The sequence below is a fragment of the Argentina anserina genome, chromosome 7 (genome assembly GCF_933775445.1).
Source record: "Argentina anserina chromosome 7, drPotAnse1.1, whole genome shotgun sequence".
Lineage (NCBI taxonomy): Eukaryota > Viridiplantae > Streptophyta > Magnoliopsida > Rosales > Rosaceae > Argentina > Argentina anserina.
The window spans coordinates 1,263,795-1,282,098 of NC_065878.1; the positions used below are offsets into that span (position 1 = coordinate 1,263,795).

Here is an 18,304-nt window from a genome sequence, read left to right on the forward strand (position 1 = left end):
GAGTCCATCCGTAGCACAAGGACCAACTGTTTGAGTGCTTTTGGCGCGCTGCTTTAGCTATCTTTGTACAAAATGGCTACGGCCAGGCTATCAATGAAATGAGGAATTTTTCAAACCATTGATCCTTACTACGCTAGCGTACTATGGCAATTAAATTCCTTCGACAGACAATTTCATTGTGCGCACAACGAAGATAGAATTAAGCATACAGCCAAAAGCACAAAACAACAACCATAATATTGCTACGGCAATAATATAAAAAAAACACACGGGTCAAAAGAACTTCTATTCATCAAAAGATAGCAAGTTCGGCACAAAGGCCGTTACAGAAAATGCAAAAAAAAAAATTACAGAAACATAAAGACTACAGCGACAGGAGACGCATTACAAACGATCTTATCACCCTATCCTACTCCTCCCCCGCAACTTGGTACGCCAGCGTTGCTCAGACCGCATCGCCGGTACTCTCAGCTTCTAACCCCGCCGCTTCCCCCGATTCGCCTTGCGGCGGTTGTGCATCCTGATGCTCTGAGAAGGAGGAGTAGGAGAGGGAGTCTCTGGATTAGAATCAGACCTGTCATTATCACAAGAAAAACCAGACGAAGAAGAGTTAGAAATTTCCTTACCACCTTCGGCCTCCGCAGTAGAAGTAGGCTGCGAAAAGGGCGGAGTCACTTCATGTGGCATGGGCGGCGGTTCCAAACCCTTCTCCGACAGCCGGACCTCGTAGTCCGCGGGATCCAGCATCTCCAGCTCCTGGAACTGCGCTATCATGTCACCCACAGCCGTGACATAGTACCCTTCCAAGTACTTAGTCATCTCCATCGATGATTTGAAGGCAGTCACGGCGCTAGACGCAGCCTCCTCTGCTACGCGGGCCCTCTCAGCTTCTGCCTCCTCGCTCATCCTTCTAACAAGCTCCTCTGCATCCGCAAGGGCAGACTGCGCGGCATCCCTCTCCGCCGCCGCTTCTCGGGCAAGTGACTCCGCTACCTCTCGACGGGCAACCTCCTGCCGAAGGTCCTCCTGGAGATTCGCCGCATTTTCCAACTTGGCCCTAGCATTGGCCAAATCATTTTCCAGCAGCAACACCCTTGTCTCACGGGTGCTGTCTCGTTCAACCACTTCGGCGAGATGGCGCTGTGCCTCCAGAGCATCCCGCTCCGCATCAAGCAAATTAAAAACCATCTTCGCTGCCCTCGTGGCAGCAAGACCGAGGGGACTCCGCAGGTCCAGACCAGATCCTTCAGGTCGCCTCAAACCCCCGAGCCCGGCGCGCTGGCTTAACAACACCAGCTTCTCCAGTTCCGGAGCTCCTAGCTGGCTCAGAGGACTGCGGTCCAAGGCGGACAGATCCTCGAAAACCCGAGACTCCGTGAAGGTGAGTGGCGCCAACTGCGTAGTCCTCTGTCTTTTAGGAGGCGGAGCCTCCACTGCCGCATCCTCCACATCCTCGGGGGCAACAGATGACTTTGCTCTTTTCGAAGACACGCTCGCCTTCTGCGGCTTCTTCTTCCTACCAGTCTCAAGCGACACCGCCGGATCAGCCAGATGCGGATCGGCATCGATACGGCCAACTCCTTCCGCATCACTGCGGCGTGGTATTCCCTGCTCATTTGGCAGGTTCGCGTGGAGGGGAATGGACAGGTCCACAACCGCGGACGAATCCTCGACTCGCTGCGCTACGACATCTACTTTCTTTGTAGAGGCCGCCGCCTTCTTAGACATGACGCGTCGCAACATCGTGATCGCTAGCCCTTCAGTATCCGGCGTAACGTCAGGATCTTCCTGCTGCAGAAACCGGGCGTAGCAGACGCGCTCTGACTTTTCGAAATTCCTGTTCACCGAGAGTGTCGTAGCTGCACATATAACAACAGATTAATATGCCACAAACAAAACAAAAAAAAAAAACAGAGCACTTCTACTTACGATGACGACGGAGTAATCCTTGCTCGAACAGGAGGTACGGGTTCGTCAATACCTTTAAATCGTGAACCAAGTCTTCACCTTGACACCTCCAAAGATAAGTTACACGATTCACCCGTTCAACCTCTCGCTCGGACAAAACCAATCTCCTTCCAGCTACATAAACAAAAACAGAGCGAAGGTAGCATCAGCAAACAATCATTCCGTAGTAACAAAAGCTAGTAAAGCATTGAAACCTACAGTTAATAGCCCGGAACCGCGAGGGAATACGTTTCCTTGGGATATACTCTACCCCGTTAATGCGCCCATACTCCCACCCGTCCTCCACCACGAAGCTGTTTTTTCTCCAGTTCGCCTCCGAGGTAGGCCAGTTCTCTAAAACCTGGTACTCACTGCGCTCATCCCGCCTCACAAACCGCGCGGTCCCCCCATTACCATTACGTTGGTTGTAGTCCACTTTGAAGAAATGGAGAACCTCCGCCGCAGTAGGAGCCGAACACCCCGACAGGTAGAATAATGAACAGAGACCGAGAAGAACCCGCCACATGTTATAACTCACTTGGCCAAAGGCCAAGCCAAACTCCGCCACAAGACATTGCAGACGAGGGTCTAACGGCAACTCCACCCCAAGTCGTAATACGGAGGGGCTCACCAACGCTTGCCCGTTTGGCAACATTGAACCAAATTCATCACGCCGAATCGCACGGGCGAGGATAGTCCCAGGTAACTTAAATTCCTCGACATAACCACTCACTGCGGCGGAGTCGGCTCCATGTACCTCCTCCACTTCCGACCTCTGCACACCACCATCTAACCAGCGCCTTACAGGCGCTGGGCTCAGCGTTGGGCCTGAAGTGCTAGTCCCCGAAGCACTTATAATACGCTCAGATACTCCTTCACTTTCTCCAGTCTCTTCACGCTGCGACTCCATGGTGCTTGACGACTCACTCATGTCCCAGTTCGCTAACACTCTAGCAAAGACAGTAGAACGATCTTCGCGATGCAAATCGTTTCCACCACTACGCCGCACCAAGTCCAAGTAGTTGGTCTCTAATTCACTTGTCCAAGACCAAGCGGATGACGACGCGGACCAACTTCCTTCTGCAGACGCGGAATCGCTATCAGTTAGTATAATTATCCTAGACATTACGCCGCAGCAAGCAACACCGAAGTCAAAGGCGAACAACCTAAAACTAGAAGTCAAAAAGTAAAGTCAGATCTATCCTACGAACCTCGCAAGAACGAGTTTGAAGAACATGAAGAACACGAAGAACATGAAGAACACCAAGCCCAGTTAACGGCGAAAACCCATCCGCACCGCCTATACAAACACCCCACCTTGCCGGAAAATAATCATCTAAAGATCAAATGAACCCAAAACCCACATATCTGCCGGAAAGACCCAAAACCCAAGACCACCGATTTACCCTACAAACACAAATCTACCAACAAACAACCAGCCACAAACCGAATAAAGAAGGATCCGACCAGAAAACATACCTCAAAAAGCCGATTCACGCCAAAATCCCGATGAGTTTACGCTTGGAAGAAAAGGAAGCAGACAAGAGCAAAAGAGAGGGAATGAGAGAATTTGGATTTCGAAAACTTGGGTCTGTCGATAATGACAGCCATTCTGTCCCTTTCACCCTTTTGTAGTAAACTCCACCTCACATCCTGCCCGTTAATCCTTCAGAAGCGATCCTTAACCGTCAGATTCAGAAAACCGTTACTCGCATCCTAGTCGTCGACCCAAGAGACATCGCTCCAGATCTCGCCACGTGGCCTGAGTTACCGAGGCAACGTTTCGGTTACACACGCCTTAATTACACGCAATAACTGTCTTCTCGGATAACGTCACCCCACGAATTCGAAACGTTCACGAAACATCCGCCCAATGCATGTATGACACGTGCTCCCCACAGTACGAATGGCGCTGATCCCAACCTACACACACCACGCTCAAAGACAGCGTTAAGACGTCCTACGCGTAAGAACTTACTACGCTATGACAGACGCACTACGCTCAAAGACAGCGACAAGACGTCCTACGCGTAAGATCTTACTACGCTATGACGGACGCACCACGCTCAAAGACAGCGATAAGACGTCCTACGTGTAAGAACTTACTACGCTATGACGGACGCACTACGCTCAAAGACAGCGATAAGACGTTCCACGCGTAAGAACTTACTACGCCATGACGGACGCACTACGCTCAAAGACAGCGATAAGACGTCTTACGCGTAAGAGCTTACTACGCTATGACGGACGCACTACGCTCAAAGACAGCGATAAGACGTCTTACGCGTAAGAGCTTACTACGCTATGACGGACGCACTACGCTCAAAGACAGCGATAAGACGTCCTACGTGTAAGAACTTACTACGCTATGACAGACGCACTACGCTCAAAGACAGCGATAAGACGTTCCACGCGTAAGAACTTACTACGCCATGATAGACGCACTACGCTCAAAAGTAGCGACATAAGAAGTCCCCAACAGAGAGAAGCGATCAAACATACTACACAACAAAAACTCGGCATTCCTTAACCGGGGAGTGGGGGACTACGAGAGGGTCCGCAAGACCCATTGCTGATTATGGCAAGACGCTCAATTATTAACTCCCCAGTCAAGAAATTACCTCCCTAGACTGGGAACTTGGGGGGACTTGTTGGCATAGGCTTATGCCCGCCATAATCAGCACAACTACCAGCGCATTAAAGCTAACGTATAGCACAATCCTACAACACTAACAGCAAGTCAGCCGCGCTAACTACACAACGGGCCTCCCCACGGCCCAAACTGACTACGGACGTCCCCTCACGCGCATCTCAAAGAAGGTTCCAGAGAGCACCTTAATCGGACGTCGTCCCACATCGAATGGCAAGTAAACGATCCACTTCAACTCAACAATAAAAGGTCAGACTCTTGACCTTACAAGGTAAGTACACTGAACTTCCTACCATCACTCTGCACGAATTATCATTGTCCTGACTTGAGCGTCGGAGAGTCGAAGACCACGCCGCCGTGGTCTCTACTCTAACGACGTGTGTTACCCGTGGCAGGGAAGTGACCGGGAGTACGGCGTACTACATACACGTGGAGCACGGCGTACTGAATCAAGTATAATCACAGCATTAACAAAGGGATTGGAGATACATGCTGCAGCTATGCATGTAAGGATTGATGTCCGACAAATAGACGTGGTGACTCCACAAACGTGGTAGATGATGTCACTAGACCGTGGCTCTTACGAAAGTGTAGAGAAACCACTTGGTTCGATAATACTTGTTGAATGCGAGTGATGGCACAACATGATTTACGATCAATGATACTCACTCGTCTGTTTTCTTGAATAATGGTTATCGTTTGGGGACGCCTCAATGTCAATACCAATCTAAATGAGAGATCTCGAAGAATGACGTTGTTGAATAAATTTGATATCGAACCATAATTACTAGGGGTGGGCACGGGACGGGATGGGACGGGACATAGCTCATCCCACGTCCCGTCCCACTCTTTTGAATCGGGACGGGACGGGATAAATCCCACCTTCTTATTAAGTTCAATAAAAACCTATATTTTTATTTTTTTCATAACAAAGTAACATTTAATAATGAAATTTTAACAAAAAAATGCATATTATGTTCAAAATATTATAATTTACCATTATTATTTGAATTGATATAATTTTAGAGTTATTAAGAACATAATTAGTTTCATTTTGATACAAATATATAAGAATTTTTAAGTTTTCATTAAAGGTGGGACGGGACGAAGCGGGATATAAATTATTCGTCCCACGTCCCGTCCCACTATTATGAAGCGGGACAGGATCGGGACGGGACAAACATTTTTATACCTCCGTCCCGTCCCGTCCCTATGAATTTCGGGACGGGATCGGGACGGGATCGGGATTTCCGTTTTTTTATGCCCACCCCTAATAATTACGCTGTTAAGGCAAAATTTCAACATTATAGATTGGCCTACATGGAAAGTGTTATTCCGCCAGATTAGGTGGTGTTGTGTAAGGTTGTAAATGACCGTTCGCCCATCTGCCGCCTAGAAAGCCGTAAGATCCAGTTTTAACAAAGAGATAGGTCATTGGTCAGGTAATGTCAACACCGCACATGTAAATCATATTGGTTATACCTTTGTTAGGCGTAGTGAGAAAGAGAATAGTTTAGACTCAACTTATAGCGCAAACTCTCTGATAAAACACCCTAGAATCAAATATGAGAAAATTCGCTCTCATAATGGATATCGTTGTACTCCACTACCTTATCAGTTATGTGGTTTCCAAAACAATTGAATTTGCAGCTTGTGGTTACATATCATCTCTATTTGGACTAAGTTAAGAGATGTGGATAAATATCCTGAATGAATTAGTTTTAACCTAATACAAGTGCCTCCAGACCACTAAGCGCGTTCACTTGATAAAGGTAGGGATATTAAGATGAAGTGTGATCGACTCTTAATGAACTAAGAGCCGAATGCTGCTTTTCCGAAACTCCTTGCTCAAAGATCAGGGCTCACCACCTTGACCATCCAATCAAGTCTATTAGATTGGATAATGCAGGAGAATTCACTTCGAAGACATTTGATGACTATTGCATGTGCTAGATGTTGAACATCCCACAACCTTATGTTCATTCTACGGGCAGATGAGCAGAAGCGACAATTAAGCGGTTATAGCTTATAGTTTGGGCCCTCGTTACGCATAAGTAATTTTCCCATAGTTGCCTGGGGATATACAATATTGCATGCCGCTGTACTTGGAATGAAAGGATCTTGAGAATATTAGGTCTTGAAAGTGATGACCGTTATTGATGATGTTATTCATCGGTTGGCTAAAGGCAATAAGGACGTTAAACTAATGCTGAAAGCCACGTGTCTACTTTCCAGAACCTTTTACGGTTCGTTTATACCTATTGTATCAAATAAGTTATGACTGTTTAAGTGCGTGAAGGTCATACCACACGTGAATCTGTTTTTCATTGCAAACTCTTGTTTTGAGTTGTGATGCAATTCTTTTTCTTTTGATCCATGTACGGATAAGTGTACATGTTGAATTTAAGAATGTTTAGTGAGATTTGATATTCAAATCATTGACCCATTGCTACTTTTGAAGAATGTGAAGAGCGTTCGTATACGTTATCGATCTTAACTCCGAGATTGAGTTACCGACCAGAGGGGGTTGTTTTTCAGACTTCAGGAGAAGTTTATACCACATGATATCTTCAACTGTAGATGGTGTGTTGTGCTCTTTTTTCCTTTGACCAAGATTTTTATTTTACCCAAGAGGTTTTTATTTTACTTGACAAGGTTTTTACCGAGGTAACAATATTGCACAATGACACATTATGATCACAATATAAGAGGGAGTGTTGTAGGAGAATTATTTTTGTAATCTTCTGGTGTATCTTATCCTAATTAGTATAAGTTAGTCTAAATAATGAATAATATATAATCTCTTATTATACGAGATACTCAATGTAATGTCTATATAAAAACCTCTTTATCAATGAATAAAGATGATGCTTCTCATATTCTGATGTGTATTACATTCTTCTGTAACAATTGATCAATTAGATATAACAATGTGTAGTACGTCATCGGTCAATTAGAAACAAACCAGTAAAGATTCTCACAGTATTTCCACTTGTAACCTTAATTTGCAGTAACAATCTTTTATCATAACCAAAACAAGAAAAAAAAAAACTTAATCCAACGGTCTCCTTTGTCGGAAACTAGTCTATGAACTCCATGCCTATAGAAGTGCCTAAATTTCCGCCTAATATTTCATCATTAATTAAGTTGAAGATTAGAACTACACAACATATGGGAAATGGGTTCAACATCTTTTCCAAGGACACGAGTTATGTTAATATGGCACTCAAATTTGGGATTAGGTTTCCAAAGTCTACCATATATGCGCGCATCAGACGCCGAGATTAATATCATCAATTCATACGTTGAATGTCAAAGGGAGTTTCAGACTGCATGCCATGAGTGGAAACATACCTAGCTATGAGCTTCTGAAATGGGAAATACCAAATTATACCTAACAAAACTGCATGTAAACTGCTACAGTGTATAGAAGAAGAGGGAAAATAAGAAAAAAAGAAGAAGCCATTTTATGCCAAGAGTAACATCTATGGTTTACATACCATTTCCTTAGTTGCCTCATTACGGTCGACGTACGAGCACGTATCTCCATTATTAGGTGCATCACGTACTCCGATTTGTATCTTTGCGACCTGGTAAAACAAAAATGAAAGTGTATGTGCCAAAAGCCAAAAGTTTGCATGCATGTGTTGTGTCATCGGAGACGTATTATAGTAACGATCCACACAATTACACGCAAATGTCATCAAATACACGTAGAAGTATCTGAGATTTCTAATGTTTCAACTTTCGATTAATTTTCTTGATCAAATATGTTGCAATAAGTAGAAATGTAGAATACATACCACATATATATAACTAATAACTGAAACGGGGTAATTAAGACTTCCATAAATCATCAGGTTAATTGTAACTGAGAACAATTAAGCTGAGAGGACAGGGACTTTAGAATTCTGATTTCTGAGCCTTGAGAGTTGTGATTAATCCAGAATAGCGAAATAAAGTTTTCGAGGTCGAATGTCGTTTGTTTCTTCATTTTTTAGTTATAATTCCACATATGTGCTTTCTTCTGCGTTGGTAAACAAGCACAATATATCATCAGACCTAACTCTCTCTCTGTCTCTCTCATATTTTTTTCAGCCGAGTTATTCTTTCGTCGACTCAATTCCTCTTGAAATCTTTCCATACCTCTCTGACTCATCGATCATCATCACGATCACGAATTAGAACAAACATTCTCTCACTTGTTGTTGCTTTTACCCTTCTCTCTCTCTAGAATACAAGCAAGCTTTGACTACTTTCTCCTATAAATAGATAGCTGCTCGATCGAAGCCTTCAGTTCACAGCCGATGACTTGTGTTTTTTTCTGTCTAATAAGTTAAAGTTAAGATGCAGCTTTCATCTCAAAGCAATTTTCTGTCACTACTACTCCTCATCATTGCCCCTACATATTTCTCCTTCCCTCTTGGCCATAACCCACAGGAACCACCTGTACTTGATCATCATCATCATCAAACGCATACTGGTCATAATCTTTCGAGACCCAACCCTGGAATATTATGGACAAGCAGAAGAGAGCTTGTTACAGCCAGTTCTTCAGCAAAGGCTGTTTATAATGTGCATGATTTTGGAGCTAAAGGAAATGGAGGAGATGATACCAAGGTGATTGCATGCATGTCCATCTCTTTTTCTTTGAAAGCGACCATTGTCTTTAATTCATTACGAAGAATGCCATTAGCATTCTCTGTTCAACTTCTTGCTTTGCCATTTCTCAAATTAAATTGCAATTATGCCGTCTTTAATTTATTTCTTTAACTTACGTTTTCCTTTCAAATATTTGGCATTGATGATCAAACTCGTTATGTTGATGAGGGCTTGATCATTGTGGTTGTTAAGATATGGTTGGTGTAATTTTTGGTGTTGTAGGCTTTTAGGAAGGCATGGAAGAAGGCATGCTCTAATTCTAGAGCAAGATCTGTTGAGCTCGTGGTCCCTAAGAACAGACTCTATCACCTCAAACCTATTACATTCTCTGGTCCTTGCAAATCTCATGTCACCTTTAAGGTGAGTGCATCACATTATAACTTGCTAGGTGTATGCGCATGAAGGCAATATATGACCAACACGTACATACTAGCTAGATAGTATAAAATGTACATAGTTACGTGCATGTACACTGCTGTTGATTGCTATTTCATTACTTCACACTTTATATTTGTGTTCCACATCTAGATCTATGGAACGATCAAAGCATCACCATTCTTATCGCATTACAAAAGGGACAGAAGACATTGGATTCAGTTCGAGAATTTAACGAACTTTAGAGTTGAAGGTGCCAGCACCGGCATCATCAATGGCAATGGAAGAAAATGGTGGGAGAGCTCTTGCAAAGTTAACGAGTCCCTTGTAAGTCATGTTCTTCACAAAATTTTTACTTGATTACTAAATATTGACTAACTATCTGCTGTTTTTTTCTTTTATGGAACCTTCGATTCTATCATATCACAGCCTTGCACAGACGCACCAACTGTAAGTTTGTGTTTATGGGCTCATATATATTTCCAATTCCTCATCATTATAACCTAACACTAAGTCTTCTCTTTATATTTAACTACTCACCTGATGTGTTTCTTTACCTATATTCTTGTTGGATTTTAGGCTGTGACTTTCTACGAGTGCAAAAATTTGGAGGTAGCTAATCTAAGGTTCCGAAACGCACAAAGAATGCATCTATCGTTTCAAAGATGTGTGCTTGTAAAAGTTTTGAATCTCATAATAATAGCACCAGAAAATAGTCCCAACACCGATGGAATTCATGTCACTGAAACACAAGATATTCGCATAAATAGCTGCCGTATTAGGACAGGTAAAGCTCCAAAAAAAAAACTACGTAGCTAGTCTGACATCTGAAATTATCTACAAATCTTACAATATAGCCGACTCGCAACAATTAATCTTATATCAGATATTGAAATTTATGGCAAAGAAAAGCTCACCAGAACTTGTGTGTTAATGAAGGTGACGACTGTATTTCAATAGTTAGCGGGTCAAAGAATGTTCAAGCTAGCGATATAACCTGCGGACCAGGTCATGGAATAAGGTATTGCATTAGATATGGGGGTATATTACCTATCATTATGAAACTGTTACTAAACTGCTTAATACGATGTTGTTCATGCAGTATTGGAAGCTTAGGAGCTGGAAATTCAGAAGCTGAGGTTTCAGATGTGGTAGTCACTCGAGCCAAGCTTGTAGGCACCACGAATGGACTAAGAATCAAGACTTGGCAAGGAGGTTCCGGTTATGCAAAAAACATCAGATTCAAAAATGTTCTAATGCACAATGTCACCAATCCCATAATCATAGACCAACATTACTGTGATCAGGAAACACCATGCCATGATCAGGTAATGCTACCTTCAGTTTTAATAATCCTCATTAGTACATTTAGTTTCATATTGCAATCCTCATAATGTACTACGTGCAGGCGTCGGCCGTAAAAATAAGCGGAGTGGCATACCAAAATGTGAAAGGCACAAGTGCTTCTAAAGTGGCAGTAAAATTCGATTGCAATAAACGATTCGGATGTCAAAAGATTTTGGTGCAAGATGTGAACATAGTACCTCTGAACGATGAAGGAATGGCCACAGCTTCATGTCAGAATGTTGGATTACGCCACATAGGGATAGTTTCACCAAAATGCTCTTCAACATAGTAGATCCATTCATAAGGCAACAACTTAGAGTCTCTAATGCGTTTAATTACATTAGCATTTCAGTGCTGTAAAACAAAAGGAATAGTATAATCACTGATTAAAGGTATACAATTTGTTTATTGATAGTGGAGTTCATTTCTAACTACTTGTACTTTGAATTAATCTTTCATGAAGCTTAGAGGAAGAAAAACCTTTTTTGTGGTCTAAAGAAAGAGAAAGCCAGTAATGATGGAAATCTGAAATTCAAACTAACAAGCAAGAAACACAAAACAAAGGTGAGATGACAGTACCATGCCACTTTCGCTTAAATGATGTTCACAACAGGTCATTGAATCTTTCAATTAATGTGAATGAAATCACTACATTCCTGCAATTAGTTTACATGTTTTTCTTCTATTATCAGATATTACAGTACATGTAAACTAATTAAACTGCACTAGACTTCAGGAACTCAAACATACAAATGATTAAAAGCATTTCCGGTGAACAACTGAAGGGCCATTTTCATCATAGTCTGCTTTGGTAACATGCTGATTCTGTGGAAACACAACTTTGGCAAGTATTGCACCGCCCACCCACGCTGAATAGTTTGTCAAGTTCTCTGCCATGTACTCTGGGGGCTGTTCCACCAACAGCTAGAAGCATTAGAACCACAATCCAAAAAATGCCCTTGCGTAAATCTATATATATATATATATATATATATATATTCTCAACCTATCTTATGGTAAGAGTTATTAATGATATTACTACTGATACTTGTCAAGTAATCAACAAACAATTAATTCTCGTTAAACAGATATTGGACCAGCAGAGGCAGGGAAATATATATTTGAGACAGCTGAGTGCAAACTTTGGTACAAAACAGGGAGAACAAAACTCTAAGCTGCCAACATGTAAAATTGTGGTACCATAATACAGCAAATAATGAATGTCAAGATATGGAGAAACAAATCATTATACACATCGACCACAAACTGAACTCCACATTTTCCAGACAGGGTCTGATCACCCTTTAATAAACTAGGTAAAATGTCAAGAGATGCCTCATGTTGAAAAGATGACAATGATCAGCAAAACATTAATTATATTTTCTCTGGACAGATTTTAACTTTTTACCAACCCACCTCCCCATGCTAACACATTATTGCTCATTTCATGATTAAATAGCGTTTAGTTGTGCTTTGCAACATCAGATATGCAGTGTTTTCACATTGCTTGTTCAAAGTGGTGCAATAGGAAAAAATAAAAATGCGTGGAGGTTGCAAGGTGAGACCAAGCATAAGCTAAATTACCTTAATTAAAGCAGGGCGAACAGCAGATGAGCACAGACCAGCTTCTTTCTGAAACCTTTCTTCAAAACCTGTGAGAAGCAATCCACACTACCAATCAACAACAATAGAGAAAACTTTCTATCTCTTCTGGAAGAAAACTGTTGGACGTGTACGTAAAGTTGCACTGATACTATTCATGTTCGTAGAATAGTTCCATAACATATATGATAAAAGGAATTTTAAGTCTTGGGATGCCCATATTTTAAACCTCTTTTTATTTGCTTTTGATAATGATTATATAGAATGGGTGAATTACATTCAACATTTGAATAATTAATTACCAGTATATCGTTATACGTGCTCTTGTTATAATTCATTAGGCTTCATTAAAATTGAAAAAGACATAGATAAGTCAAAGATACTAACCCACTGAATATGGAATGCACAAATAAATATTATAAAACTCACCAGTCATAGAAGCAGTGCCACCACACAGTACCGTATTTTCCAACAATTGCCGGTGATTATCCGAGGATACTGTTGAAATACAACGAACAAGCTGTTCAACAATTCCATGAGCCTCTAAACCCAGTATAGATGGTTGGAATAAAGCCTCGCCAACAGTATACTTTTCTCTTCCAATTGTAATGACCTACACAGTAAGTAATGTTACATTCAGACGATAAGAACATTATGAAGAGAACATAGTCTAATTAAAGAGGATTTATGTTTTAAAAAGAATAAAATTATGTGACATTAAAGTTTTCAAAATTAGCTGGAATCAATGCATGCTTTGAGATGGGATCACTCCTAAAAGAGGATTAAAAAGCATATAAAAAAAAACTGTGTTAGCTTAAAGGAAAAAAAATCAGAAAATTAACAACAAAGTGTGTACTTTACAGATGATTCACCAGATCTCATTCAGAATTCAACATCTAAAATTAGAGAAGATTTAAGTGTGTGGATAACCTAGTATGAACGTTCACCCTACAAGCAGAATAATGAGCATATACTACATAACATGGTGTGATCAACTAAACCTTTCATAAAGACAACCTTTATGCCTACGCCTGTCTCTTTGTCCATTAATTTCTCTATAATATATTTCATTAAATTAAACATACCTGTCCATCAGGAAGGGTATGTTTTTCTGTCTGGCAAGATCTCTTAATCTTTTCATAAGCAAGCTCATCATCAGCACAACATGAATATTGCTCTTTTATTTTCTCCACATCAGACATCTTGAAATTCACCAAAGGATTGGATTTCCCAAGCTCTTCAGCAAGTAACTTTGTCAAATCAATACCTCCAAGTTCAAACCTTCTTGAGGCAATATGCTGAACCGCCCCTTCAATTACTGGTGCAATATCTGTTGGTAATTGGCCAACATTTCAAAGAAAGCACAGTTCAAAATAAATCAAATGCTCACAAAAGATTGTGCATTTTTAACCACTTGACAGCTTTAGTTCATTAACTAGCACGTCTTTATGACTGTTATCATATCGCTGCCTTAAGATCTGAATTACTGTGGTCCATAGTCACAGTCGGCATCGCAATGGAATATCAAATATCATTAATCTACTTCGTTGTACCACTACAAAGTGCATAAACAGGAAATTTAAGAAAGTTGCAGATGTTACGAGCATATAAACTGACTGATAATAAGCTAGAGAGTAAAACTAAACATTAATTATATACTATTGGCTTTAATTAGGTATAACTTGGTTTGTCCAAAAGAAGATATGAATAGACCAAATATTATAATGTCCCAATTAACCATATCCTGTAAGAAATCCATCTCATAAGCCTAAAATATATTAATAAAGGTTTCATCTGAAAGGTATACACACCAATCTTCCCATGCCCTATATCAACAGTGCATCCTGAGATACGTCCTACAGCATAAAGTGACAATACTGCTTGCTCTGATGCATAGAAGCCCGATATGTTAAAAGTTTCAAACATCAGCTGTACCAACTGTTCTCTGGCAGCCTGGCCAAAAAAATTAATAATTGTTAGTCTTCCTTATCATGGCAAACATTAAGTAGAACTAGAGAAAGTGGAATTATGAAGTACATTAGATTGATCAGCAAGAAATTTAATCAATTTAGGGTCATCAAATCCTTAACTTAACAGTGAAATCCAAATTAATGAGCATGCAGACCACAAAAACGCAGAAAACAGTGAAATCGATTTGCAACTCTTAGCAATATGAAGTGCCTTTCAACTGATTATATGAAATAGAGAAGAGAGGCGATAAATTTCTTTCAATAATACAAGTTAGATAAATTAAAATAAAAAATAACATGCGCTAAGATACTGAGACTTTTGAATTTAGAGTTTGCAGAGTGGTGCTGGTCTAGAGCACAAGATTTAAGAAGAAACTATTGCTCCTGAAATTGAATACTATCACAATACAACCAAACTATCAAGCTTTTCCACATAGACCATATTCTTTTAATGTGCGGTAAAATATATATTAATTACAGGAAAAAGGAACATATGAGCTAACCTTGGGAGTATAAAGTGGATCAGTAAAAAGTATCTGCCCTTCATTGCCTATTTCCCATCCCAGACCAGTGTATAGAATATGATGCAACAGATCTTCCATGGCATCCCAATCTTTAATAAAACCCCGCACAACAGGCTCAACAATGAAATCTTCAAGTGATGAATTATCATTCATCGATCCATCCTCAGGGATGCGTTTCATTTGGTTGGGAATTATCTGAAATTGGACAGAACATTAAAAGTAAGGACATCGAAAATGAACTAGAGGAACATATTTTGTTACTACTGTTAGTGAAATTTACTAAGCATTCTGTACAATACAATCCCAGAGTGAAATTAAGTTATGTGATCCCCTGATTCCTGTAAGGTATGCACTTTTGGATTGAAATAGTTTTATAACACCAAAACAAGAAGGCTTAATAGAGCAGAAAAAGAATGTTGGTCTTTGGCTATTTGGAATCTAAAGGTTGAAATTCTTACTGTTATTTGAAAACTTTTGACAGCAGAACTTTGGTTCTGCAAAATACCCGTCTTCTTAAATGCAAAGCTGTGTTTCCAAAATAACTAACAGCCTGAAATTCCTATTGCAATGGATTTTGCTAATTGAAACTCATGCAAAGTAACAGAGTGACTGGCCTCAGTGGTTGTGTCAAGAATAGAGTTATACATTCTCTTCATAATATCACCAACATGTAAACTTATTAATAATATTAGCGGACCCAATGTAGTCGAATTGAAATTGAATTTGGTGAACCAACATAAATCCGTATCTCTCACACATGGTTCTGATTCATAGTCCCTGAATTAGTCATAAATGCGTAATGCAATAAAAATAAAAGTTTGTACAAAGACAAACACATCGCCCTCGCAGTACATATATACATGAAAGAATGTAAAACGATTCTACCTTCAGCCACTAAAAAAAGAGGTGGAAACCAAAAGGGTCAAATTGCCTTGGCCGCAGTAAAAAAAAAAAAACAGGTTAAATTATCCTACTTAATAAAGCTCAACCTTTCATGAAATCGAAACGAATCCGAGTTAACCCAAACCAAACGAAGGACATGGAGACTGTAATTCTCAGTAAACAAACGAAATGCTCGGCCTTATCTTTCATACGAGACTTGAACTTGAGAGCAAGACCAGAAGAGGAGAGGAAGATATACCATTGCCGGAGCCTGATCGGGAACGGCGGGTCCCGCTTTGAGAAGCTTGGTGCCAACATCGACCACCGCAGCTTCCATCTTGTCGTGAAATCCTAAAACGTAAACACTAGCCCTGAATTGGGGTTTAGCAGAAGCTAATGCTGAACTGGGTAGAGAGAGAGAGAGAGAGAGAGAGAGAGAGAGAGAGAGCGGGCTCTGTATCTGAAGTTTAAATTGCACTGCGTCTCTCTGCTCTGCTTTGGTTGAACCAGCAACGTCTTCTTTCCCTTGTGGGCTTTGCCTTATTTGCGACACACCTCCCTCAATTTTGTAAATATTCTAAACGAGCCCCTCCAACTTTATACAATTATAAACTGACCTCTCTCTCTCTCTCTCTTTTTAGTTTTACTCCAATTTGCCTGGACTCCGCCTTCATCACAACATCTATAGCCAGTTTTGCATATCGCAGATGATGAAGGAAAAATGAAGAGTTCGGTATTAGGGAATACGGAAGAATGAACTGAAGAATGGAAATCGAAATAAATCACAACCACAAGTGAAAATAAAATGAAAGAGAACACCAGAATTTAACGTGGTTCGGCAAAGTGCCTACGTCCACGGGTAGCAACAATAAAGAACCTCCACTATACGAAGAAAGGTTACACCGAGAGAAACACTACTACAAGACTCACACTTGAAGGGATACACTCTCAGACACTTTATTATGCTACACACACAAAACTCTTTACTTTGAGTTTTCTCTCTATCTCTCACTTTTGATCACACACAAGATGATCTCTCCCTTATTGTTCTTCTATGTTTATTGCACCACTTCTCATGCCTTTATATAGGCAAACATCTTTGTGCAATTCATGCATTTGCATGTAGCATGCATGGAAGCAAAGTCAATCTTCTTCCTTGATTCATGCTCAATGTTAGCATGCTCATCAATGCATTCTTCTTTCTTTATCAAACAAATCAACCACCTACCACCATAAGGTTGTAGATTTATTTCTTACATTCAACAAAGGTTGCTCCAAGTTTCAACAAAATCAACTCCATTAATTAATGGGTCACCAAAGCAATAGGTGTGCATGATTTACTCATGTGAACATCACATAGTTTTCATACCTTCATTAAAGAGGGATTGACCCTATCAATCTCCCCCTCCCGACTTAGATGGAGGGATGCGCCATTCCAGACGCGCTTCTGCAGAACTCGAACTTCTCCTTCGATAGAGACTTCATCATCATATTTGAACTGTTCTTGTCTGTATGAATTTTCTTCAGCAGTATTTCCTTAGCTTCCAGCACATCACGTATCCAGTGATACCTCATATTAATGTGTTTTGACCTCGAGTGAAAACTCGAATTCTTGCTCAAGTGAATCGCGCTTTGACTGTCACAATGCAAGACAAACTCTTGTTGTGTATGACCCAATTCCTGTAGGAATCTCTTTAACCACAAAATATCTTTGCACGCTTCCGTAGCTGTAATATACTCTGCTTCTGTAGTTGACAAAGCAACACATTTTTGTAGCTTTGATTGCCACGAGACAGCTCCCCCTGAAAACGTGATCAGGGTTCCGGATGTGGACTTTCTCGTGTCAATATCCCCGGCCATATCTGCATCTGTGTAGCCAACTAGTTCAGACTTGCCACTTCCAAAGCATAGACTCATCTTTGAAGTTCCTCGCAAGTATCTCAAAATCCACTTGACAGCATTCCAGTGCTCCTTGCCTGGATTAGATAAGAATCTGCTAACAACACCAACTGCATGTGTTATGTCTGGTCTAGTACAAACCATTGCGTACATCAAGATCCCTACTGCTGAGGCATATGGCACTGTTGCCATTTCTTCCTCCTCCTTCTGACTCGTAGGACTCTGCTTTGAGTTGAGCTTCATGTGACTAGCAAGTGGAGTAGCAACTGGTTTTGGTTTCTCCATGTGGAAACACTCTAGTACCTTCTCAATGTACTTTTCTTGTGATAACCACAATTTTTTGTTCCCACGATCATGGGTAATCTCCATGCCCAAAATCTGCTTGGCTAGTTCCAAATCATTCATATCAAAGGACTTTGATAAATCTGTCTTTAGATGTTGAATCA

General features: G+C 40.8%; 2 protein-coding genes across 3 annotated transcripts; one reads left to right on the top strand and one right to left on the bottom strand.

Moving 5' to 3' along the window:
- The first annotated feature begins 8,944 nt into the window (after positions 1-8,944).
- LOC126802650 (polygalacturonase) lies at positions 8,945-11,270 on the top strand. Its single transcript, XM_050530302.1, has 8 exons — positions 8,945-9,217; positions 9,482-9,619; positions 9,788-9,961; positions 10,064-10,084; positions 10,214-10,421; positions 10,574-10,655; positions 10,737-10,962; positions 11,043-11,270. Exons 1-8 carry the CDS (start codon positions 8,945-8,947, stop codon positions 11,268-11,270), a joined length of 1,350 nt encoding a protein of 449 aa, XP_050386259.1.
- A 261-nt stretch (positions 11,271-11,531) lies between these two features.
- LOC126802458 (actin-related protein 7) lies at positions 11,532-16,418 on the bottom strand. Of its 2 annotated transcripts, XM_050530095.1 has the most exons (8): positions 16,378-16,418; positions 16,219-16,344; positions 15,057-15,272; positions 14,395-14,536; positions 13,669-13,913; positions 13,013-13,196; positions 12,566-12,633; positions 11,532-11,890 (listed from the first exon to the last, which is right to left on the bottom strand). In XM_050530095.1, exons 2-8 carry the CDS (start codon positions 16,294-16,296, stop codon positions 11,738-11,740), a joined length of 1,086 nt encoding a protein of 361 aa, XP_050386052.1. In that variant the 5' UTR covers positions 16,297-16,344; positions 16,378-16,418; the 3' UTR covers positions 11,532-11,737. The 2 variants fall into 2 exon arrangements, with proteins under 2 accessions (XP_050386052.1, XP_050386051.1); XM_050530094.1 differs by lacking the exon at positions 16,378-16,418 and having other exon boundaries at positions 16,219-16,358.
- Positions 16,419-18,304: the final 1,886 nt, after the last annotated feature.